This window comes from Scardinius erythrophthalmus (assembly GCF_964197995.2).
Source record: "Scardinius erythrophthalmus genome assembly, chromosome: 10".
Taxonomy (NCBI): domain Eukaryota; kingdom Metazoa; phylum Chordata; class Actinopteri; order Cypriniformes; family Leuciscidae; genus Scardinius; species Scardinius erythrophthalmus.
In genome coordinates, this window is record NC_138230.1 from 18,458,807 (window position 1) to 18,484,908 (window position 26,102).

At 36.2% G+C, this 26,102-nt stretch overlaps 1 protein-coding gene across 3 annotated transcripts in view; it reads left to right on the plus strand.

Moving 5' to 3' along the window:
- Positions 1 to 277: 277 nt before the first annotated feature.
- The window catches only part of cspg5b (chondroitin sulfate proteoglycan 5b), a 69,609-nt gene continuing 43,784 nt past the window's right edge, over positions 278 to 26,102 (plus strand). For all 3 annotated transcript variants that reach the window (XM_081377474.1, XM_081377472.1, XM_081377473.1), the window contains exon 1: positions 278 to 811. In XM_081377474.1, the coding sequence (XP_081233600.1) occupies positions 709 to 811 (103 nt within the window). In that variant the 5' untranslated portion in view covers positions 278 to 708. The remainder of the gene's footprint in view (positions 812 to 26,102) is intronic.

Sequence of the window (26,102 nt, forward strand, 5' to 3'; positions counted from 1 at the left end):
TTCGTGGTACCCGCTTGCATCATTTTTTGTATCTCAATCCAAGCAGCATAAAACTGAAATTATTCATAATTAAACGGTCTCTGTATCATCATATTAATATTTTCAAAGGGAATCTCTTTGCATTTGAGGACAGTAAATGATCGATATTTACTCCTGAGTTGATTGACTTTTGCAGTGATTCTTTCAGACATAACACAATTGGGTGTGTCTCAATCAGCTCCCTAGTTCAGTAATCAGGGCACTGTGTTGGTAATGAGACGCATGCGCAGATGACTTCACACACAAACTGAGTTCGACTGATAAAACTCGCTGCGGGCTGCGCGCGGTTAAGTGTGCGCGCGAGGCGTCCGCTGGAATTACCGTTAGTTGTATTGTGCAAATATTACCGAAACTCTCCGTTTCCTTAGTGAATGCCTAATACTGGCTCTCATTACCAATGAGACACATTTACATGTCTTAACGTCTTTTTGGAGTTGGATAAGAGATGACGGGTCCCTAGCGACGCATAAGGTGGCCTGAATCTCAACCAAAGAGGAATAACAACTGAAGACAACATCCGAAGTTGGCATGAAGTAGTGCGCTTCGTCACGCATTCGTTCTAAGGAGATTTATGTCTTGGATTATTGCTCAGATATCTCCCTTATGACTATATCTTGAATACGAGATCCAGCTGGTTCAGTTTAAGTGTTTTTGAAGACCGTTTGTGTCATGATGGATTCCAGGCGCACGTTGTTTTTTACGGTCTATGTTTGGGAGTCGATGGTGCTGTCCAGCGTCCTGCTTCTGCACACCATTCCTTTGTGTGCTAATGGTGAGTAACGTTACATGTTTGAGTTGTTATTATAGAATATTTCTAAATGCTTGCCTTTCCTACGTTTAACAGAGATTCCAACAGATCGTTTGTGACCTGTTGGAATCAAAGCCATCGAAGACAAATGTAAAATGTACTTTCAAACATTTTAAACATAATTACAATATATTCTTTAAAATTGTTTCCGGCGAATTGTGTCTCTAAAAATATCACTCAAAAATAATGTTTACATATGAATTACCTTAGGCTATGTCATATATAAATACATATATATATATATATATATATATATATATATATATATATATATATATATATATATATATATTATAATTCTTGAGACAGCTCGAGTTATTTGGGAATTTAGGAACTATTTATATTTTAAAATGTACGTAAATGAGATAACATTTACTAAAGCACAGCCTCATTCTAGTTCTTTTATTCAGTTCATTCAAGTATTATTTTTCTTATTAGCATTTCTATAAGTATAATTTCAATGTATTTATCCATGGCTAATCTTGGACCAAATAACGTACACTTTTTATAAATTAGCAGTATTCTGGTAAATTTGGGTTCTTACATTTTTTCTTTTTCTTTTACACTGTTGCTTTAATACGCCACGTGAAGGTGAGGTCAATTGGCTTTGCTGCATATCTACTAAATTTTCACATTGGTTGGGTTGACCTGCATCACACTACTGTTGCCTTGGCCAAACAAATGACTGTAAAGAAGGAATTTATCATTTGCATAAGGAGCTTTAAACAGTTGCATTTAGCTGAACCTCTGACCTCTTGGCTGACTTCCCAATGTCTATGTATTATAGCATCACTGCATGCATCTTGCATCAACATAAGACGTTTATTAAGCGTGCGGTTTCTGATGATAAAACTGACCCAAGCACTTTGGTGAACTCAAAATGGCCTTATAAAAAGCACACAACTCTAACCTTTTAGGTTGCTTTTTATGATCAAGTCATTTAACAAATCCAGTGCTCTTGTTTTTATTTTAGTTTGCTTTTGTAACTACTGCAGATTCTAGTTTGGTCTGTCATTCCATGCAGGTCTCTTTTCCCTCTCATTGACATTCCTTTTTTAGAAGTGAACTGTAACTGAGGGTGTATGCATATGGGGATTGGAACATGTAAATGGCACAGTTCCTCTGACATGTTGCTGGAATTGATTAACACACTTCGTGGTAAATTATGGTTGACAGTATTGATTAACACACTTCGTGGTAAATTGACAGTATTGATTAGCTGTAGATAGGTGGCTTTAAAGTAGTATAATATTCAGTTTTTGATAGCCATGTTGATACCGATATCTTGAAGAGCAGGGTGTCTGATATATATTATACTGCACTATTTATTATGAATAATATGCATAACAATTGCTGCAATTAAATTTAAACATCTCATATATTTGCTAAATAAGAAATAGCCTAATTGATATTTAAAAAAAGTTTTTAATAAAGTTATAATTAAATAAACAGATTTATTCTTTAGAAACCTATTGATTCTGTGATCATATTATAGTATATTTCACACAGAAATAGTTAAAACATTAATAAAAAGGTAAACGCTATAACCAACAATACACTGAGTAATCTGGTTAGTTTGTGCGCACTGGGAATCTTATTTTCTCAAATAAAGAACAGGTAAGGCTAATTTTACAAACAATACACAGTGACATGACATGATAGCAGCAAACTGGATATAGCGCAACATGGTTTGAAATCAAGAATAAATAAAAAATGCTCATGTCTGCACTTCTGGGCACTGTTAAAATAAAGTCCCATTCCTGTCAAAATCCGAATAATTTTGCCAAACAGTAGTGATATATCGGTCGACCACTACTTTAAAGTCAACGCAAAATCAAAATGGACTTTGCTATACACTGATCTTGTGGCACTCACTTATTGTGAACGATTAATTGGTGCACATTATTCCAAAGAAAAAGATGTTTGTTGTCTTTTTCAACCCCTCACCACTGACTACTTGTCAAATACACCACTTTTCACAATCTATCCATTCTTGAAAACAAGTCCTGCCCACAGCATTCTCTGATTCCTTTAGAAATAAGTCACATTAAAGAAGTAAAATGTGTTGCAAACACCATTTTAAAATGACTTCATGCACTCAATCATGCTGAGTGCTTGAAGTATACTTGGAGAATTCAGTCAAACATATTTATTATCCAAGTTATTCATTTAGTTGAAATGTATTGTGTATTGTTGTGCTACTGTACCTTCTTCTGTTCATGATTTGTCTCTTTTGTTATTATGCTGGACTAGGGACAATCATTACTATAACCGAAACATGCATTGTTAGTGCTTAGCTGAAATTAGTGGACATGCTGTGACAAAAGGCTGTTACTGTACTTTGTGTTTTTGCCAAGACCTGGCACACACATCCTCAACCTTAGGAGAGAGAGAAAAAAGACAAAAAGGGAGGATGCATTCACAAAAATGTGCATAGATTTAGCCTAGTCTTTGAACCATGCAACAACACTAGTCTGTCTGGATGTTAAAACCTCTAAAACCAACCTCTGATCGTTTTTTAGGGCACTTTCTCCCTAAAGTTGTTTAGATCCTTTCCATGCACTGCACAAGAGAGCCATCTGCCACTGCGGTCTCATAACAGCAGAGACTGTCAATGAGCATTAGCATCAACGAGCAAGTGCTAGCCTGCCCATATGGAGCTCCCAGTGAGGGCCAATGGTATTTATCCTGCCAGACGCTGACACTAGAGCTGCCTACACTGTTGGAAACTTATGGAACTACATAACCTGTTGGACACTTGCTGATCTTCAGCGTCTGTGCAGTAAAACATTACAGTCGAATTAAGCATGTCACTGATCCAATTTTGTACTTGTTCGACATTTCTAGGTTTAAACTGACAAGGGGACGATCTCTTCCGAACGCCTGATGATGTGCAGTGAACACACATTGATCATGTTTACATGAACAAGAATATTCCTGCATTGACTGGAATTTGGACATTCTGATTATGAATCAGTCATTCAAACACATTAACCTGATTATGACAAAATTATGCTATCTAGAAATCCACATATGACAGCTTATATGGGTCAGTAACATGACGTTCATATAAGTATTGTTTTATGTTTTGGTATCCTAAACCCTCAAAATGTCACAGACTATTTAAAATGGTGTTTTAATAATAATAAATTCAAAATAAAATACTATGTCATCATTTTATTTGTATAAAAGCCTTTCCTATAAACAATTTTTTTTTATAAATATCAGTTGTTTTAAAGTTTTTGAGATAAAAAAAAATTAAAAAGCTCTTGTCCGGCAATATGTTCTCAAATGTCAGGGTGGCACAACTGCAATATAGGTCTTTTATTTTGAAGTGAAACGATATTAACAATTTAACAGTAAGCATGAAAATGCATCATCCAGATAATTTTAATTTATGTTTGTGGCAGAGTGAAAACGTTTGTAGATCTCTCTCAAATACTGATAAAAATGGCTACTTTCAAGTATGGTACACATTTCATGTCATGCTGTGCAAGCAGTGTAAAATTAGGAATATTTATTTCATCATAAACCTCTTTATTGTATTTATAAATGATATGCGTGAACTTGCTAATGAAAGCAAAAGCTAAAACAGGCATCCAAGTAGAAGCCTATATTCAGTGGAAAATGAGTTGCAAAAGTCAGGTGGCGCAAGCAGGAAGTCAGGTGGTGCAACTGCAATGAATTTAAGCTAAGATTGTCAATTCTTTTTGTTTTTTAAATTATTGTTCTAAAATGTTAGTTTTAAGTTTAAGATGTTTTACACTTAAGTATTTTCATGATGATAATTTTTAAATGTAAATAATTTTTAAATAATCAAGTAAAAAAAAAAAAAAAAAAAATGGTCACAAGCTAACCACTATGCAGTTACGTCAAAAAAATTGTTCGGTATGATTGTCAGGCGTCTTGGTTGTAGTAAATTGCACGAAACATGAAAATACTAGAATATATCTTTAATAACAATGCTCAGGGAACACAGTATAACACAGGAATATGTAAACATCAACCAAGTTAAACTACGACGACATGGAACAATGAACAGGGGTCCGTTCTTCTTTCCTCGCTTAATACATCTGAGGTTATCTTCTAATCGTGATAACTGAGCTCTGGCTAATTCGGTTCTTCAAACGAATTTGCGGATTTGATTAAAATATCTGGATTAAATCGTATGAGATTACTGTGCGTTCTTGTGTTCAGTGGAAAGGGGAGATAGGCCTATATCGATACTTGAAACCATGATCAGCAATGTAGCAATGTAGCGATTGGCTGTCGGCAAGACAGCAACGTAATGACATCATATTAAAAAAGAACATCTCACACCTGACGAAAAACTTTAATTTCTGGACCTTTATAAGGAAACAGCCAAGCGACCAAAACAACATAAAAGTTATAATAGATAAATGAAATGTACTGTTTGTTACATGATTCCCTATGATTTATATTATTTCACAATTTCTATTATTTGTTTTACAGGCTTTACATTTTTATTTCATTGTAATTAGTTATTCGTTTAATTTGACTTGTGAAGATGATTTGTTATGTGACAGCATTATTTTCTTAAGTGTCAAGATTATTTTTTTTTTTTAATTGCACAGCAGACAGCATAAAAAAAATAAAAAAAAAAGTTATCTGTTTGCACCACTTCCCATAATAGCTGCAAATTAATGCACGGCTTAGACTAACTAACTGTAACTGTGTGTAAAACTCCAATAAAATTATTTGGTAATTATTCCCTCTCAATTAAATCTTTCAATAGGGGTTATGCGGAACGCCCAACGTTCGAACCGGAAAACGGGTATAAACATTTCCGGTTTGCATTACCGTACGCATCTGCAGCAGTAGGTTATCTCTGAGGTAACTTATTTTGCGCTTTTTTTAGAATACAATTCTTATTTCTGTTTTAATAAAAATGTCACGAATGCTTAAGTATCAGAAAATAAAATTTTATAAAAAAAATTAAATGCAGTATAAATTTGATTGTTTTAATCGTCTGCAAGCAAATATAAAAGGTTAAACTACTATGATAGCATACAAGTCTAAACTAACTTACTGATAGTTAGCTAACTCTACATCGGGTGCCATTCGCAAAAGCTACATATACTAACTTACATACCTTCATAATCATGAATAAATGAGGAGGCGTAAAAACTTAAATCCTTTATCTACCGAAGTACTCGGGGCTCTGGACGTCCGTTTGGCAATACGATGTACATCTGAAATGGATAGAATGGGTAGCTCCTGTAAACACCGGCTATAAAAGGTCGCCATTCCTACGCTGTGTTTACCTCAGTAGCTGACGACCGGAAGTAGTTATACCCGTTTTGTAGAACCCGGAAGTATGTTCCGCATAACCCCTATTAGTAAAACTGACTGTGTCTATATTATAATAGACTACACAACATTATAAGATTATTTGCAAATTTATTTTTAAATCATTATTATTATTTAAAATTATCATTAGGGTATCTTGTAAGAAACTAGTGGTGGCTGGAACAGACTTTAAGTATCACCTCCGCTTAAAAAGATGCAATTTAATTTGTTTGCATGAAATAAGTTTACGGATGAGCTTTGAAGAATTTAACAATCCCGATCATGTCAAATCGTCAACATTGAAATCCAGCTAAGTGAGTAATCCACATACGAAGAGCGGACCCCAGAGGAAACTAAGGGTTTAACACAGACAGAGTAATCAAAGGAACTACAAACAGGAGAGAAAGTATAATGAATAACCATGGAAACTAAAATTCTCAGAGAAATCAGGCAAAACGGAACATGACAATAAATGAAAACGAAACTAAAACAGAATGAGATTGTGATCCGTTACAATGATGTTCTTGTTCATGTTGTTTTGTAAAACACTATATTGAGGTGGGATACAGGTGAGGTTTGGGACAGGTTTGCTGGAATGGGTAGGTTTAAGGGTTAAGGGGTAAGGAAAAGGTTTAACAGTGTAATTATAGATGTCATTACAGAAATTAATTACAGATGTAATATGCAGTTATTTTTAAATATAAGTAAAATGTAAAAACATGTATGTACATGATAAGTTCATTGTACCAAATGATTAATTTAAATGTTAGTAGTAGTTAAAGACACTTAATATAAAGTGGGACTAAAAACTCAGCACGACACAGTGTATTAAAAATGATGTGGCTGCAAGAGAAACATATCTTGCAAAAAGAGAAGAGATGTGATGAATCTTCTTTATTAGTTATCATTATATTGTGTTCCATTTCAGTTGCTATGCATTTAATCTTTTAAAGATTTTGATGAATGCATTTTGACTTGAGCTGATTATTCTTTTTGTATCAATATAAAAACATGTGATTTATTCTGTTTTGATAAATTTAATACTTTTACTGGAATAGAGACTGTTGCCTAAAAAAACTTGTATTTGGGTCAATGACGTGACGCCTACATTTTCTGTCCGATTGCATTTTTTCAGGCAAAAATAGGTTTAAATGCATAAAAAGATACTGTATAGTACCTCTCCCATGTATGTACTCACTTTAACTTTTAAAAAACCTTTACTTATTTGTTATTTTTTTTTATTTATTTAAAGTGTCAAAACATCATGTGGTGCGACCGTCCGGCCATAACTTCTGTTTTGAAAACGTCTTTGAAATTACTCTGAATTTATTCAAATTTATTTTCTGCACTATTTGGCATGATTTCCAAAATGTTTTGTAATCCTTTAAAAAATTTCAAAGCATTTGTATTTATATTTCCATCATAATATACAAACAAACTTTGTCCGATGATGTCCATTTTATGAAATATCATGTGGTGCGACCATCAAGGAACTACCATTTTGGGACTTATATGTTGAAAACTATTCAAACACAGGAAGTTACATCATTAACCAATTTACCAAGGACCCATGGAAGCAGCAAGCAGGTTTGTAATTCTCTCAAATTGGAAAAAAAATAAACCTTTGTAATGGTTGGTATGTAGTTGCTACATTTGGATGTCATGAGGTATGACCTTAAAAAAAATTAATATTAAAGTTATTTCTACAAATATATTTTTATTATAAATTTCATAGTGACCTTTTTTGGCAAGCTAGCTTGTTTTGTTTAGGTGGCCAATTCTGTGCCTGTAAATTATGACTGAATTTGAAAATATCATGTGGTGCGACCAAATATCATGTGGTGCGACCACTGCAGACTGTTTTCCATGATAGATATATGTCCTAGATTGGCAGTTTTATGCTTTTATATTCAATTGACGGTTTATATAAAAAAAAGTACTTTACTTTAGTATCATTTGGAATAGGTGTTTATGCAATCTTTTTTATAGATTTCAGACAGTTTGTGTTTACTCTTTGTACAATATGAGAAAAATGCAACAAAAAAAATTAGAGCATGTAATTTCAGTTTAGTAATAATGCATTTATTAGTAGTGTATTTATTATTGCCTATTTATTTATTTAAAACTGTTTTTATCTATTTTACCAGATGCCACTGCCAAGCGAAAAAAATTCTAACCCTGCAGCAAGAGCAGAGTACCTTGATAGGAGAAGAGTGAAATATTATTACAGTTTAAAATATCTGTTTTCTATGTGAATATATAGTAAACTGTTATTTATTCCTATGATCAAAGCTGAATTTTCAGCATCGTTACTCCAGTTTTCAGTGTCACATGATCCTTCAGAAATAATTCTAATATGTAACCCTAGACCACAAAACCACTCAATGGGTCAATGTCACATGGGTAAATTTTTTGAAATTGAGATTTATACATCATATGAAAGCTGAATAAATAAGCTTCACATTGATGTATGATTTGTTAAGATAGAACAATATTTGGCCGATACAACTGAAAATCTGGAATCTGAGGGTGCTACAAAATCGAAACATTGAGAAAATCGCCTTTAAAGTTGTCCATTTAGGCCTATGTTTGCAATATTGCTATATTCACTCACAAAAATAAATGTTTATAAATTTATGGTAGGACATTTACAAAATATAAAACATGATCTTTATTTAATATCCTAATGATTTTTTGGAATAAAAGAAAAATCGATAATTTTGACCCATACAATGTATTGTTGGCTATTGCCACAAATACCCTGTGCGACTTGTGACTGGTTTTGTGATCCAGGGTCACTAATGATTTGCTGCTCAAGAAACATTTCTGATTATTATCAATGTGCATATTTTTTTTGGAAACTGTGATACATTTTATATGTCAGGATTATTTGATGAATATAAAGTTCAAAAGAACAGCATTTATTTGAAATAGAATCTTTCGGAACATTATAGCCTGCGCCTGAATGTGACACTGAATGTGTCCTTGATTAATAAAGTATTAATTACTTTAAAAAACTATTGACCCCAAATGTTACCTGTATACAATACTTTTATGAAATAATTGATATCTATAACATTATTATTTGTTAGAAAGAAATTCTAAGTCAAGTTAAATTAAATGGTGCACTTGTGTTTGTGAAGTGATTTTTTTTTTTTTTATATAAAAGTGAGTTTATAAAATGTTTATGTTCAGGAAAATTCTGTGAAATTTGTATAAAATCTGGTTTAAATAAAAAAATTTGTATAAAATGTATTGGTCATTGATCTCTTTAAATAGATTTTAACTAAGGTTTTCGTGTCATTTGGAGCGACCACTTATCATGTGGTGCGACCAATAAAAGCTATCACTGTATTAGTATATAGTATATTACAATATCTTATTTCTGTGGCTGAAATATGAATCACTGATACAGTATGCTTTAGTAAATTATATTTTTAAAACATTTCTATCAGTTTTATGCGATTCACAGGAAAAATAAGTCTGTTAACTGCATTTTAGAAGGCGACTGAAATTGCAGAACAAAAATATGAGATCATTATATACAAAAACTCAAAAGAAATTCAAATACTCTGTTTTTAAACACTTTAATTACTGAGAACATGTAAAAAAATACATTTATGTTAAGGAAATTAATTAATTTTAAGATAAATCACGGTCGCCCCACATGACATTTTTTATGCCTATGGACAATTCATCTAGATGAAAAAAACACTAAAATCACTTAATTTAAATTTTTTATTTGAATTTATATGTATACAACATTCTTAATGATTGAACAATTGCAATATATATTGTTAATTTTCGTATTTTAAAATTGGCCTGTTGAAAATCCTTATACGTCATTGACCCATTTGTAATTGAAATGGGGGGGGGGAATCCAGTATTTAGCATATTAATGGTGTCAGGTGGTGCAACCATGTAAATTCTCGATTTAAACCAACAAATAAAGGTCAAAGCGAACAAATGGCTGTAAACTACATTGTGAATGGTTATTGTATTGAATACATTTATCTGTATACTTATGATTATTGTCTGTCTTTAAAAGTAAAATTGGATGCTAAAGATACTAAATACCTGGCCACTTAAATGCAGTAATTATAAATTAATATACAAAATACACTGCCATCAAATAACAATGTGTTAGGCACTGTAGACACTCTAGGGGTTACTTTAAGATTTCACTTAGACATAAAATTAGGAATATATTTACAAATATTTGGTTGTGCCACCTGACATCTTTTGGGAGGTGAAGTTAAAAAAGTCAAAAATTAATTTAAACAAGTTTTAAGTGTTAAGTAACAATTCAAACAAATTATTCCTCACTCCAAAATATGCATTACATCCATTTTAAAAAGATTTTTAAAAATGCTTTCCATTGATTTATATTATATTAATCAGAATTTTCTGTCTCTGCAAGCATTATTTGGAATATCTGCTGATTTCCAAACACAGTTTATTACATTAATAATAGTATTTTAATATGTGCATGTTCACACAAAAGTAATTCTGTATGTGTGCTACATTTTAGATGTATAATATGAAATATTATTTTATAATATACTTTTATAATTTAATAAAATGATAAAAAATCATATTAGTATATTATATTCATATTAATATTAATGTGAATAATAACAACAACAATAATAATAATGTTATATTAATTATTATTATTATTAAAAGCAAACATTCATGAATATTAAGGCTTATAAAAGGTTGTGCATTGAAAATCAGATTTTCAAATTATCTGCTCTAATGTTCATTACTGGCTGATGCATGTCCCAAAACTAAAATTTCTCAATGAGTGTAGTTTTTAGCTCAAATATTTGATTAAAGGTGCTCTAAGCGATCCCGGGAGTTGTAACTTCTTGTTGACATTCGAATTGTTGTCAAACAAAACGGAGGCTAGCTAGACCTTCCCTCCTCCTCATCCCGTCTCCTCCCTCCTCCTCCCCTCCCTTCCGGCATAAAGGAAAGTCAAAGTAGTCAGTCTCACTACAAACAAAGTTAAGTTTTACTGATACTTCATTCAGCGTGTAATGTCACCAAGTTAGATAAAGGGTTTTATATATTGCAGAACAGAATGCAGAAAAAGACAAACACTATCTTAAAATCGTTTCGCCACCTGAGATTATAACTATAGCTCCAATATAAGGACGCAATAATAGCAAGATAATGTTAGCTTCGCGTTTCCCAGTGAGCATAAACAACGGCAGCGTCGTAAACAAATTTAGTCAAAGTTGTCAATAGCCTATAAATGAACATTCAAATTCATAACAGTGGGTGAAAACAATGATTCACACATATTGTCGCCCTACTGTGAATTTGCTTGATGATTACAATAGAGATTGATCGCTAGCTGCTAGAAACATATGTTGTATTCACCAAAGTTAACGCTGACTGCATAGATCTAGCTAATTACATCCTTGTGTTGGTTTGGTGAACATGAACGTCAGTTTAGAAAGAAAAATGGATTTACCTGTTCTGCAAAAACAGAGCAACTGAATGTCGGATCGGAAGCCCTTCTGCCAGCGGACTTCTCGCCACCTTTCGAAGGTTTTTCCGATGTAAATTCGGGACTTTGCGCGTTTCTAATCCATGCCGCTCTTCTTTGCAATTTGTTCATCGGAACGTCGTCTCTTTGGTCGTGTGTCGACCATAATTCAAACTTCCCTCTTCATGCTTCTCTCTCCTCCACACCCCTTCATGTGTACGCGCACAACCCCCCAGACCCCACCCTCAAATTCTTCTTGCCAGTGATTGGCTGGAGCACTGTTTGTTATGTTTCGTGGTGCGGGTGAGCCCAGTTTGTTTTTGTTGCCGTTTGTGTAGCCTGTGGTGTCAAGAGAGACTGCGTTTTTTTACAGTGTGTTCAGGGGACAAGCAGCTAGCGGATAGTGAGGAGATGTTTGCTGTATGTGACAAAAAAGGTTTTGGCCTAAAAAATGCGTGGCATCGCTTAGAGCACCTTTAAAGTGGCATAATTATTAGTGGGTCACACTATACAACAGTTTTGCAGGTTTCATGGATGGGGTGCATGATGCTGGCACTGTTAATCCAACAGGTTTGGTATCTCTATGTCTGTTCGGTTTCTCGCTAATACTGCTGTGAACCTACAGTACACCCTGTCCCCGATGCCAGAGACATTCATGCCAGCTCCCCTGCCAAGCAGCATCACAGTACTATTTATAAATAAACACATGAGTGCCAGTGTGTGTTTTATTCAGCAGAGCTTAGAATGACACTTGCCTTTAGGTTAAATCATCAGATTTAAAATGAAGGTGAGCTGGCTTAAATGTTGAGTAGTCTCTTGCATAATGATCATTGGCTGCATTGTTGATCTAATTGGCAGGCATACATGGAATCTGCACCCGCCCGGTCATTCACGAAGTTCAACATGTTCTCTAACCCTTGTGTATTTTAGTGATGTTGAAACCGAATTTGCGGCTGATCTTTTTTTCTGTATTATTATGTGTTAAACAGATTTTTTAATAAAGAATAACATGTAGGGCAGGGAATTGTTTCTATCCATCGGTTGTTTATTGGATAGAGGCAGATCTGAATGCTAGCTAGCTTGCTTGCATAAACTAGTTAGCTATGCTATTAATCTGCGCTCCCAGAAGCCATTGAGTACTCAAGCGTGCAGTAACTATAATGATCTGCATCCTTCACATACAGGCTCTGTTTAACTCCACATTTAGACATACGCTCGCAAACTTCCCTAAGCACTTCCCCTTGGAGGAATCCATGCCGCCATTTTGAAGTGGGTTCAACTTCGTCAAGTGGGCGAGGGTAGTGTATTTAGACAAACCCTCGACCCCTTGATTTTGACAGAGGGAGTGAGTTTACTCAATATGTACACTACAGGCAGATCCATAGACCACAATGCAACAATTGTGGCATCACAGTAGATCGCGCTTAATTTACCCTACACAACTCTAATGTATGATATTGAAGTTGTTTTGACATTTAACTGCATAATATTTGTTAAATTATACCTTAAGCTGAATGTTATAGTTTATTGTATTATTATTTTTTCGTTTGTGTAATTTTTTTATTTTTTCCAACAGTCAAGCATACATACAGCCTATATATTAAATTAAGACATTGATTAAAAAATACGAGGTCATGGATGAATTGTTGGACGGCATCATGGATGAATTTTTCACAATAAGATCAAAAACATGCATTTTGAAAATAGGTTGATTGTCTTTTCATGCCAACTTTAAATATGTTGGCTAATTTAATTTTTTCAGCTACCACAAAGAATACTAGTCATCTCTATTTAATTTTTAAAAGGATAGTTTACCCATAATCTTCTGTGAAACACAAAAGAAGATATTCTGAAAAATATGTCAGTGGGGTCCAGTGTTCTTTTGAACTTAAGTATATAGACAATTCTTTTGTTTCTTTTTTTGTTCTAGGCTATATTCATAATAATAATTTGTAATTCCAGTGTTAAAGGGGGGGTGAAATGCTCATTTTCACTCAATCTCCTGTTAATCTTGAGTACCTATAGAGTAGTATTGCAACCTTCATATCTCCAAAAAGTCTTTAGTTTTATTATATTTATAAAAGAAAGATAGGCTGTACCGAGTCTTTCCGGAAAAAAACGAGCGGCTGAAGGCGGGCCGTGTGGGCGGAGCTAAAGCTGTGCTCACGCGCCGAGCTAACAACAACACACAGAGACATTTGTTCAACAGTTTTACTCACCGCCCGGTTCCAACGCACGACCGCGAACCTTTATCATTGTGACTGCTCGATCCTTAAGCATTAGACGATCTGCAAATCCGTCGATCTGGGCTTTGTTTATAAAACAATCATCGTCGAAATGCAGGGAACAAACAGTCTTGCACAACCTCCGTTGATGCTCTGGAAAAACAAACTCCATCCACTGGTCCCTTAGCGCTGGGTTCTTTAGGAATCTGTGCAGGGTTGTCTTGCCCTGGCAACCAAAAACCCACTTCTTTGGTGACATTGACTTCCCTAAAGCCGAGCATAGCGCTTTGATGGGCGTACTGCTTTCGCTCTCTTCTCTCTCTGGTCTACGGCACGTACTTCCAGAGAAGTGCCCTTAGGACCCGTATAAGGAAATTCCGCTATATCTGACGTCACACATGCCCATACTCGAAAAAAACTTTCCGAAACTTGTGACAAACCGGAAGGAGCATTTTTGGAACAGAAATACTCCTTCAAACGTACAATTTAATTTTTGAAACTTTGTCCATGTTTAGCATGGGAATTCAACTCTTTAACAGTGTAAAAAACTCAGTTTGCATGAAATAGCATTTCACCCCCCCTTTAACCCCCTGGGGTCTAAGGTGTTTTTGGGGTCCTTGAGATGTTCTGACATGCCCTGACATCTGTGCTTTTTTCAGTTGCTTATAAACATATTAATGGCAAAAAAAAAAATACACACTACAGTGTTTCCCCTACAATGTATTAAGCAGCGGCGCAGCGCCGCCGCTGGATTTTCAGCGCCGCTGCAAAATCTTCACATGATCAGTATATCACAACATTCACTTACACACTTAAAAACACGTGAAACATGGCGACCGGCGGCGCTGCTAATGCGATGGCTCCGAATCCACTTGTTGACAAGAAAGGAGGAAAGAGCCACAAATGGAAATATTTTATGTCACGTTGCCATAAGGGGCCGTTCACATAGCGCGTTTTTTGCGTTTGCAAATTCGTTATTTCAAATGTGGGCGCGCGGCAAGCGCGCTCATAAGGGCCTGTTCACATATCGCGTCTTTTGCGCGCTCAAGTTCGTTATTTCAAATGTAGGTGCGCGGTATGCGCGCTCATAATAGAAGCGACAAGGCGCGCTCGTTTTCTCAGACGCGCCTCTGTTCATGGTTGCATAGCAATATGTGATGCTATGTGTGGTATGTGATGCTCTTTTTTTTAAGATTCTTTGATTAATAAAAAGTTAAAAACGAACATCATGTAATAATATTTAACAATATTAGGCTACAAATACAAAAGAAAAACATGAATAATCCTGTCTTAATCCTGTTTCTGACCAGTTCAAGGTACGTGCTGCAATAATCATGCCTTCTGTTGATGGTATGTCAAATTTGTATGTCTCAAAATGTCCATTTCTATCCACAAAACTTGCCAGAAGTCATGAAAAAATAAAAAATAAATCTTCCGGGGGTACATGTCCCCGGACCCCCGAGCGCGGCTTGGTAACAACCTCCGGCACGTAACAGCACCGCTGCTGGAAAAAATTATAGGGGAAACACTGCACTATTTAGCACAAACAGGGCTACCATAATATGTGAGCAACAAGAATGTACATGTCTGCATTTTTGAGAGAATAATGTTTATGCGTGGTTATTGAAAAAACTAAAAACTAAAGTTTCTGAAATAAGACCACAAAACACATACTAAATATGTGCCAATAAGACTTTTGTCTAATGGATGTCATCGCCTAGTGTTTTTTCTTCAAAATGATGTGAAAATCACCCTGCCTAATCATTCACAAACACAATACATTGATTTGAATTTTGCAAAGCACTTTCTGTTTGGAAAGGCAATATTCGAGTGGGCGTCAACGATCATGCATATTTAGTGGTTCACACCTGAGGAAACAATGGGGCCCACATACTTAATGACCCTTTCATTCAGGTGAGTCACTGAGCCACAAGAATGCAAGAGCAACAGTTGGAAGCATCTCAATTCTTTTTTATTTTTCCACAAATTGTGCTTGCAAATTGGCCTATAATATCCAAGGAAAACATGTCTAGTAATTGTGCAGTTAATTCTCATACTGTATTTTCAGTTTTGGAATATTTATCCTCTCCCCAAATTTGTCACTAATAAAACACAATAAAAATTATTTAAAGAAAAGGCTTATATTTACCTTTTAATAGTTTGTTTCCGTCTACCTTGTAAATATCTTTTTTTTAATTAAAAAGGTTACAATTACAACAACAATTCAAGTGTAATCTTTCTTTGTAAAAACTAAAGTATACATTTTATCATACATATTTCAAAGTTAAGGATTTGATTGATTATTTGATTACTTTATTTTTGACAAAACATACTATATTTAACATATGAGCAAAAATTGGCAAACAAAAGCTTATTTGAGGTGGCAGATATTTTACAGTAAAAATGTATAATCTATCCAAAACTAATCAACGAAATGATGTCTTTCATATGTCTGTAACATAGGTCTTTCATTTTTATTATAAGAAATATAAATGTTAATTTGCAGTTTAATACGTTGCTTACACAAATACATTTTATTTCAACATATTTCAGTCGATTTTTACTCAGTATAGCAATACAGTTTGCTAAAACCGAAACATTCATTCACACACAGAAACGCCTGACTGTAACGTTGTTTTTATGAAATATTAGGGCATATAAATGTTAATTTTCAGTTTAATACGTTTCTTATACAAATAGCCTCCATTTTATTTCAACATATTTCAGTCGATTTTTACTCATCTCAGTATAGCAATACATTTTTCTAAAACATCATTCATTCACACACACACAGAAAGGCGATTTAAATTTAAACTGTCTTTTTGCGAGCTGTGCAGCGCGCATCTCTGCGGCTGCCGTTCATTCATTCACACGGAAACGCGATTAACTTGAGAAGGAAAAAAAAACTTACTACAGTTTTCCTCACTCAGTCGGATCCTCGCTCCTCGCAATACCCAAACTCTGAGGTAGATTCTCCATTATTATTATTCCTCACAGCGCTGCCAGATGGTGTAAACACGTAGGCTACAATGATATGATTAAACTTGTGTTTACTCAAGCTGATATGGGGGGCGTTCACAGGTTTGCCTCAGTAATTTGAGTTTGAATAGCACGCGCTCTCCGTGGGCGGGTTCACATTACATTTGAATTAGCTCTAATGAGCTCGACTGGAATCGCTCTCTTTTAATACAGATTTCACAAGATGAGAATATTTGTTTTTTATATAAATTACCTCATTTAAAAGAAGAGAATTCAAGCTTCATGCCTGTGTGTCTGTATGCCTGTTTGACTGATTATTCGCTGAGTTACAGTTCATTTTCGGACGCGTTTCAGAATGGATTTAACTGACAGAGAGAAGGCAGAACTCGCATCACGTTTATTTTTCTTTATTTGGCAAAAAGCACAACACTTTGTTTTTATTGTGAGTATACACAAAAATAATACACATTTAACAGAATCAATTGATGTATGAAACTTGCTTGTAATATCAAAGTCAACAGAGCAAAATTAATTTCTTTTGAACTGAACTGAAAAAAAGCGAGCCTATCGCGCCGGCACGATTGTCGACCTCAGGGGGTTAATGCAGTATCTGTGTACATGGAACATTTCATTGGAGCATCTTGACATGTTCCTTCAAATATTTACCCAGATTGCAGGTCTGTTCGGGCCATCAGAAGCTTTTGACGCTTTTCTTCCGTCGGGCCAAACCATTCTATTTGCTTAACCATTCCAACCCGTGCCGGTACGGATATGGTTTCATTTTCCACATTGCCCTGGGAACATGAGAGTTTACAGATGATATGAGATGTAAATAGCGACAAAATCCTTTTAAGACAAGTCATTTCCCTCGGCGGCCATCTTTGAAACGCCTCTCGGACATGCAAGTGCAGCTCCTATTTCTTTGAATGGGGAAACAAATTCTCCAAAACTGTTCGCCACGCTTTCGATTAAATTTCATATTTGAAATCACCAATGAAATATGACAACAACTGTCTCATACATTTTGTTTCTTAAAGGTGCATTGCGCAAGTCTCTGAGTTTTGCAGAACTGCAACCATAGTTGTGCACGCGGTTAAGTGGAGTTTGCGTTGGGGTTTGGGATGAACTAGAAGCCGGTCTCTTTGAATCCATCTTCTGCTTTTGCCAAAGTCGCTTGAGTTGTCTTCGCTGATGCGGATAATGGCGGCGAATACACAAACCTGCCAGACATAGCCAGGTGAGCGTGAACGCGCATGACGTCACGCCCAGTCGATTCCGTCCCGAATCCCTCTTATTTATTTTACTGTACAGGATTATAGAGGCAATCGCAGAGATCATAGAAGGGCTCATTCAGCCCATCAGGCAATTGTTTAAGCATGTATGGGTTAGAAAAACGGGTATTTTTAACATGAAAAGTTGCTTAATGCACCTTTAACACTCGAATCATGACAGTTCATACGGATCAGCAAAAATGATTAAAAACGCTGTATTATGTAAGCCGGGCCAGTAGTTGGCGAGGTCAAGAAACACTACGTGCCTATAGACTGAACACGTAATACACATGACGTCACTGTTTTCACAAATTCACGTTTTTGTAGTTTAAACCGACAAAAACTTGCACTTTAAAACCCGTTTTCAAAAGTTTGCAATTTCAGGCCCCCAATACACCATTGCCGTGTAAATGAATTGCCAAAATGCATAACAAGTTTTCAGTTTTTAGTTGAGTGTTGTGTAAACAGACCCTCCGAGAGAGAAAGCTGGTGGGAGAGATGAGAGGAAGACAAGTTGACATTTGCAATTTTCTGTACTCTGCAATAAGTTTTTTCCCCACTCAAGAGTGTTACATAAGCCAAAAATGTCAACTACTGAGAGAGGAAGATTATGTGCTGTTTTTTAATGAAGATGAAGAGAGAACATTGAGATGGATTACATTCAACAGTACAATGCTGCTTTTACAGTACTGTAGCACTAAAGCTTTGTTTACATTGGTCTTCATTGATATTATTAAATTACTATCCTGATTATATGTGATACTGATTGTAAATAGAGGCAACAGTGAGATAATGAAGACCGCATACTTTCACACACTCTTACAAAATTTAAATGTCTCACTGGTGAGGTCATGAGAAAATAGTCTTCTTCTCTATTCCTTTATCACTCTCAATCATCTTGCCCCCCTTCCCCCCCTCACTATTCCCCTCTCTCTTGCGATCTTGACATGCTTACTAAACAGGCGACTGAAACCCCTCTCAAAGGCTTTGGCACTGGGCGGAAAGAGAAACGCACTCTTGCTGTCACATTTTCTCATCTTCACTCCATTATAGCTTGTGTTTTTTGTGTTATTTTTCTTTTCAGCGTCTCTCTTTCCCCAACCTCTCTTTTCTGTCAGCTGACCCCTTTGAAAATCAAAACAACTGTTTTCCTCTTGTAGCCTCTCTCTTGCTCTGTTTTTGTGCCGTGACAGTGTTTTATATTCGTCAATCCAGTGACTCTTTATCATTTAGCCTTTAAATATTTCAAAATAGATTTAAAAGGATACAAATATTGCACTGATATTAAACTCTGTGCTGGTGGGAACCTAGATGAGAATTTAATCAAGTACTTTAACCTCACGTGAGGTACGTGAGAAATGATTCATGCATACGCGGTCATCTCCGTTTCCCTCTCATGGGGGACTGTGTGAATATATGAATGGGAGAAAGAGAGGAAGTGATTCAAGTGGATAGGACAGAGGGGTCTCTGTTTTACATGGCTTTTGAGATGTTCCAAAATGGCAGCCTCTTTACATTGCTTCTTGGCAACTTTGTGTGTGAGTGTCTGTTAGGGGTTGATGTGTGACTTGCATTTAATTTACAACGAAGAGGAATTAAACCATGGAAATTGAATTTCACAGTGTCAGTCAAATACTTTAAAGTATATTGTTAAAAGTCATTCAGTAAAATTTAACTAAATATTCCTCAGTTCTGCTTTTTGAGACTGTTTGAATTTAAATGATCAGATCAAATGCAAGTGTGCACAAATACAAGGATATTTAAATGCTAATTTTTGCATGCTTTGTTATATATATATATATATATATATATATATATATATATATATATATATATATATATATATATATATATATATATATATCATATTTTGTATTTTAATAAATTAATACTTATATTCAACAAGGAAGCATTGACTTGATTAAAAGTGACAGTAACGACATTTTATAGGCCTAATACTACAAATGATTACGGTCACACTTTAGATTAGGGTCCAAATCCAATTCTCACTATTAACTAAGACTATTGCTGCAAACTCCTAATTATTGTTTATTAATAGTTAGTAATGTAGTTGTTAAGTTTAGGTATTGGGCAGGATGCAGGGATGTAGAATTTGGTCTTGCAGAATAAGGCATTAATATGTGCTTGCTTTATAAGTTCTAATAAACAGCCAATATCCTAGTTACACATGCTGATAAGCAACTGTAGTGAGAATTGGACCCTAAACTAGTGTTGCCAATATTGCTATTTCATATGAATAGAAAGTTCAAAACAACAGGTTTTATCAAAGAATCCTGAAAAGGAAAACTTTTTACCGTTTCCACAAACTGCACAACTGTTTTCAACATTGATAATCAAATGTTTCTTGAGCACCGGATTAACAGAATGATTTCTGAAGGATCATGTGACACTGAATACTGGAGTAATGATGCTGAAAATTCAGCTTTGCATCTCAGGTATAAATTACATTTCAACATATATTTAAATAGTTACAGTAAATGGTAATAATATTTCACACATTTTACACAATTACTGCATTTTGATTAAATAAATGAAGTCTTGGTGAGCACAAGAGACTTATTTCAAAAAGTAAAAAAAAATCTCACTGAGCCCAAACTTTTGGATGGTAGAATATTTGTTTCGTAATATATTAGGCCTATATTAGACAATCAGGAATTGAAATTTCAATGTGTGTTCATATTGACAGGGTTCTGTCACTTCTGTCTAGCCTATTTCTTGGTTTTATGACAGACCCCTGACACTCATGTTTTGTTTTGTCTGTGTGCCTTATTTCATGTGCTTTCATGTCGTGTTTTGTCTTGTGCTGTGTAGCACGTATCTTGTGCTTACACTAGCTGTGTGCTTTCATGTTGTCATGTTTTGTGTGAACACGTGGCTTATGAGTGGTGTGGCTCATTGGCTGCGTGTTCATGCTTGTCGTGTTTCCTTTTGCCATGTGCTCTTCTGTCAATTTTTCTTGCCCCACTGTAGCAACAATGGCATCTGCTTTTCAAATTAAGGAATCATGTGACGTCAAAACACATCGTCTGGTTAATAATTTCCCCAGAGGGACATTTGAGCCATAAAGAGGACCCTGTTTTTAAGACCCCCTTTGTAAAACCCCCCTAGTTCAGTATTGACTTCCTGTGATTTTACAGCCTCAGGACATTCCAGAAGACACACACACACACACACACACACACTCGTGGACTTTCAACCAGAAACCCACCACGAGATGCAACTGAAGCACATTTCCATATATGGACTTCCACATAGTAAAATGTCATTTTACCATTCATTACAAATTTATAATAGAGGTGCGACTTGCTAGAGTAAAATCTTTACTTCTGAAGGTTCATTGAAAGAAAATTACTCAATAGTGTCTTGTAATACGACCTCAACCTGGTCATAAACCTTTATGGTTCCAAAGCTGCAGCTCATCCTTTTCCTGCAAGCCCACATTCCATACACTTCCACACAGGCGATCCAAGAACCATGTTTTTCATATGTATTTTTATGTGTGTATAATTTCCATGGCAGATTGAGATTTTCTATGTTCTATCATAGAAATCCATTGACTCTTAAAATGCTCAGAATCCTACATTAGAAATGCATATCTGTATTCCCATGTCCGTACACCATGTCTGGTATCATTCTAACCGTAGTGATCTCACGGAAATGTGTATATGTATTAGATTACAGTAAAACGTATTATTCTGTATGTACAATCTTAAGAGGAAGTATGAAACCTTTCCCTCATAAGACATATGGTAAGAGGGGGCGTGTTTTTCTTCACACAAAGAAGACGTCTTCCCGCTACAGATTAGAAGTTTGATTCGCTCTGTCACAAAACAAGGCGTAAACAGATTGTCTGTTAAAAGGAAGAGACCCCCACTCTTCTCTCTCTTCCTTCTTCGACCCCGCTGATTCCACTTCCTCTCTTCTCCGGTCCCTGGACCTCCTCCTTCTTCTCCACGTGCAGCGCTGCTCCAGCTGAACGGGCCTGGACTTGGCCTCTGGGACACATGGCCCGCGTCATGTAAAAGCCTGCCGTCGCTGCAACAAAGACTTTAAACCTCTTCCGCACGGAAGACGAACCTAATTTTCGCGGTAACTTAAATTCAAGTAAGCCTTTACATCGTCTTGCAAAACGACCCAGAAGACGAAGCCAGACGCAAACCAGCCGGACACGCGCGCCTCTTTTACAGCATCGCACTGAAAGAGCACAGAATACTGCAAGTATATTGAGTTGATAAAAGCGGTTTTCCTGGTGTCTATCTCTTAGGACTGTGAATTAAGTTCCCTTTCTTCCTCTTCTCTTTTCTTTCTTTCTTTCTTTCATTTCATTCTGATCACTTATGTTATTGTTTGGTTATATGTTGTTTGTTTATTGTTTGCATTTTTACGTACGTGTATATTCGTAGCTCATAATCTCTAGTTTTGCATTTATTAAAATTCATAAATACTTTTCACTGCCTCTGTGTTTGGAAATCCACCTTATAAGTCAATGAAACTTTAAAAGATCTTAAGCTACAAGCTCGAAATATAGACTACTTGAGTAGTTTTAATTAATAAACTCAGGAAGTTTGATGTCCGTGGCCAGGACATAAACTCTCTCGAAGTTTGTGAATACCTCTTCTTGACTGTAATGATTTTACATTTGTTTCGCTGGACGAATTAAATGTTGGTCAGATAGTTATAGAACAAGGTAATCTCGATAATTGATAAAATAAATGTACATGCGACTTATGAATTATGACCATGAGTCATAAATATTAATATTCCCAAGATTCCCCATATTCTTGAGCTAATTCACATTTACCCCGAGTCGTAAACGCTACACCACCCATCTTGTTACCTGATTATTGATTCATTTGACCCACCTGTCCTCCCTCGTTACCTGCTTTGTTTGCTCTCCCTATTTATTCTCCTTTTGATTTCAGTCCTGTGCTGGTTCGTTGTCGTAATTCTACCTTCAAGAGGTAATTCTAAAGTCAAGTCAAGTTGGTCTTGTTTTATTTTATTAAAAAAGAAGCCCTTGTTTCCTGCACTTGAGTCTTCGCCTCATCTCCTCATCCCCAAACCCTGACAGAATAAACCAGCCAATATGAGGTCTCAGCGGAAGATGGGACCACACCATCCACCAGTCTCCACTGTCTCCAGCCTTCTTTACCAATGCATGCTCCAATTCAAGACCTTGAGTTCCCTTCGTCAACAGGGGACTGATATGAGGGTTCAGCGCTGCTGCAGAGGGACTGGGGTTTAATGATGTGGCTCTTAAGGACTTATTAAGCTATGCCCTTGATGAGCCCCTTAACTGGTGGAGAATGAGAGGGCTGGATCACTTGACATTTGGGGAATTCGTGGATTTCCTCGATCGTCAAGGGAATCCTCCAGCTAAAGAGCCTGCAGTTCCCCCAGAGGTGGCCGTGAATGCTGCAGTTCCCCCAGAGGTGGCCGTGAATGCTGCAGTTCCCCTAGAGGTGGCCGTGAATGCTGCAGTTCCCCCAGAGTTGGCCGTGAATGCTGCAGTTCTCCCAGAGGTGGCCGTGAATGCTGCAGTTCCCCTAGAGGTGGCCGTGAATGCTGCAGTTCCCCTAGAGGTGGCCGTGAATGCTGCAGTTCCCCCAGAGTTGGCCGTGAATGCTGCAGTTCTCCCAGAGGTGGCCGTGAATGCTGCAGTTCCCCCAGAGGTGGCCGTGAATGCTGCAGTTCCCCCAGAGTTGGCCGTGAATGCTGCAGTTCCCCCAGAGGTGGCCGTGAATGCTGCAGTTCCCCCAGAGGTGGCCGTGAATGCTGCAGTTCCCCCAGAGGTGGCCGTGAATGCTGGAGTTCCCTCTGAGGCAGCAATCTCCACGCCATCGCCTTGCAGAAGTAAGCGGAGGAAGAGAAGGAAGGCTTCCTCCGTCTCAAGAAGCCTGCTGGCCCCAGAGCTCCCTGCTCTCCACGACCACACAGCTCCTTGCCCTGCCAGCTCCGCCCAAGTTGCCTGTCATGCCGGCTCGGCTCAAGCTCCTGGAGACCATCCCTGAGCAGCCTGCTTTCACAGAAACGGCCAAGGAGGTCATCCCAGAGCCGCCCGAGTATCTTGCCTTGCCATCTGTGCCTGCCCGTTCGACTCTGTCCTTGCTGTCTGCCGTGCCCTTGCCATGTGCTCTCCTGTCAATTTGTCTTGCCCCACCCATCTTATTACCTGATTGATTAATTTGCCCCACCTGATTGATTAATTTGCCCCACCTGTCCTCCCTCGTTACGTGCTTTGTTTGCTCTCCCCATTTATTCTCCTTGTGTTTTCACTCCTGTGCTGGTTCGTCGTTGTAATTCTACCTTGTATGTTCCGCCTGTCTGTTTTCTAGTCTAGTCTAGTCTAGTCTAGTCTATAGTTTATGACGTCTGTTTTGTTTTATTTTATTAATAAAGAATCCCTTGTTTCCTGCACTTGAGTCCTCTCCTCATCTCCTCAACCCCAAACCCTGACACACATGAGGTGCATTGCATTAGATTGGATTACAGCATCAAGCGTAAATGCCTCCAAAAGACAATCAATTAGGTCAGTGAGATTTTTCCAGTGTAAGAGGAATTCCCCATTGTGTGTTTATCTTTGTGCATTAAAGCTTACCCATCTCTCTCCAGACTGACCAATGCAAGTCTCAACCTACAGCCCTTAATCCTAATCTGAATCCCAATCCTGGCCCAAACTCAGGAGGGTACATTAGTAAATCAGAGCTCCTAATCCAGCTACCACAAGCCGCTTTGGAAAGAAATCTGGGGCCTCGCGCACAGCAGCGTATAATTAAGCAGATTTGTCTGTGTGTGTGTGTGTGTCATACTTAGTATGTGTTTTGTCTTTTGTTCTCTCTCTGCATGACTGTGGAGTTGCTGAGTTTGCAGTATGGTAACAAGTAATTGCTTGTGAAGGTGTTCTTATGCCACTTGGATTTCTCACAAACTAAAATCTTACTGATTTCTCACAGCACTAACCACACACTAGAATTTTAGGATGCTTAGCCAAGTAATGGAAAAGTGAATGACATATTATGATTCTGGTTTATGTATTTAATTTTTATATATATATATATATATATATATATATATATATATATATATATATATATATATATATATATATGATTAAATTTATATATATATATATATATATATATATATATATATATATATATATATATATATATATATATATATTAGGGGTGTACAAAGCAGCCGGTATTTGTATCTGTATTTGTATTTGTTGAGGGGGGAAAAGTATTTGTATTTGTATTTGTATTCGAGTAAAATTCAAAATAGGTGTAAAAATCCAGTTTTTTTGCGTTACACTTCTAATTTATGTTATAGTGTAATTATTCTTTAATTATATCCATTATAATAATTATGGATATGCAATATTGGTTGATGTTTTTCCATAAATCCAGCAATGAACATGTAACAAGGAACGTCATTGAAAAGAAAATAACATAACAGCCATTACATATGTTAACGTTACTCTGTCAACAGCCTATTGTCTAAATTACCGAGCTAACAGAGCTACTAGTGTTGTCACGGTATACCAAAATTTCAGTATTTGGTACCAATACCTGTGAAAATCCACGGTTCTCGGTAACAATTTCGGTACCAAAGCTTAATTTAGATTAAATTTACATATATTAAAGCGTATATCACGGTTACAAAGATGGAAACTGTAGTATTAAAAACACTTTACAATAATATTCCATTTGTTAGATAACATTAGATAAAATGACCTAACAATAAACAATAGTTAGGCTATATACTGTCGCAATTATTCTCCTTGGGGTTAATTTAAAAATACATTTTTAAAATCAAAGGTTAACATTATTTATGTTAACATTAATTAATGCACAATGAATGAAGTGAACAAACATGACCAATCAAGTATTTGTATTAAATAACATTCACAAACATTAATTAATGTTGTAAAAATATATTGTTCACTCAAT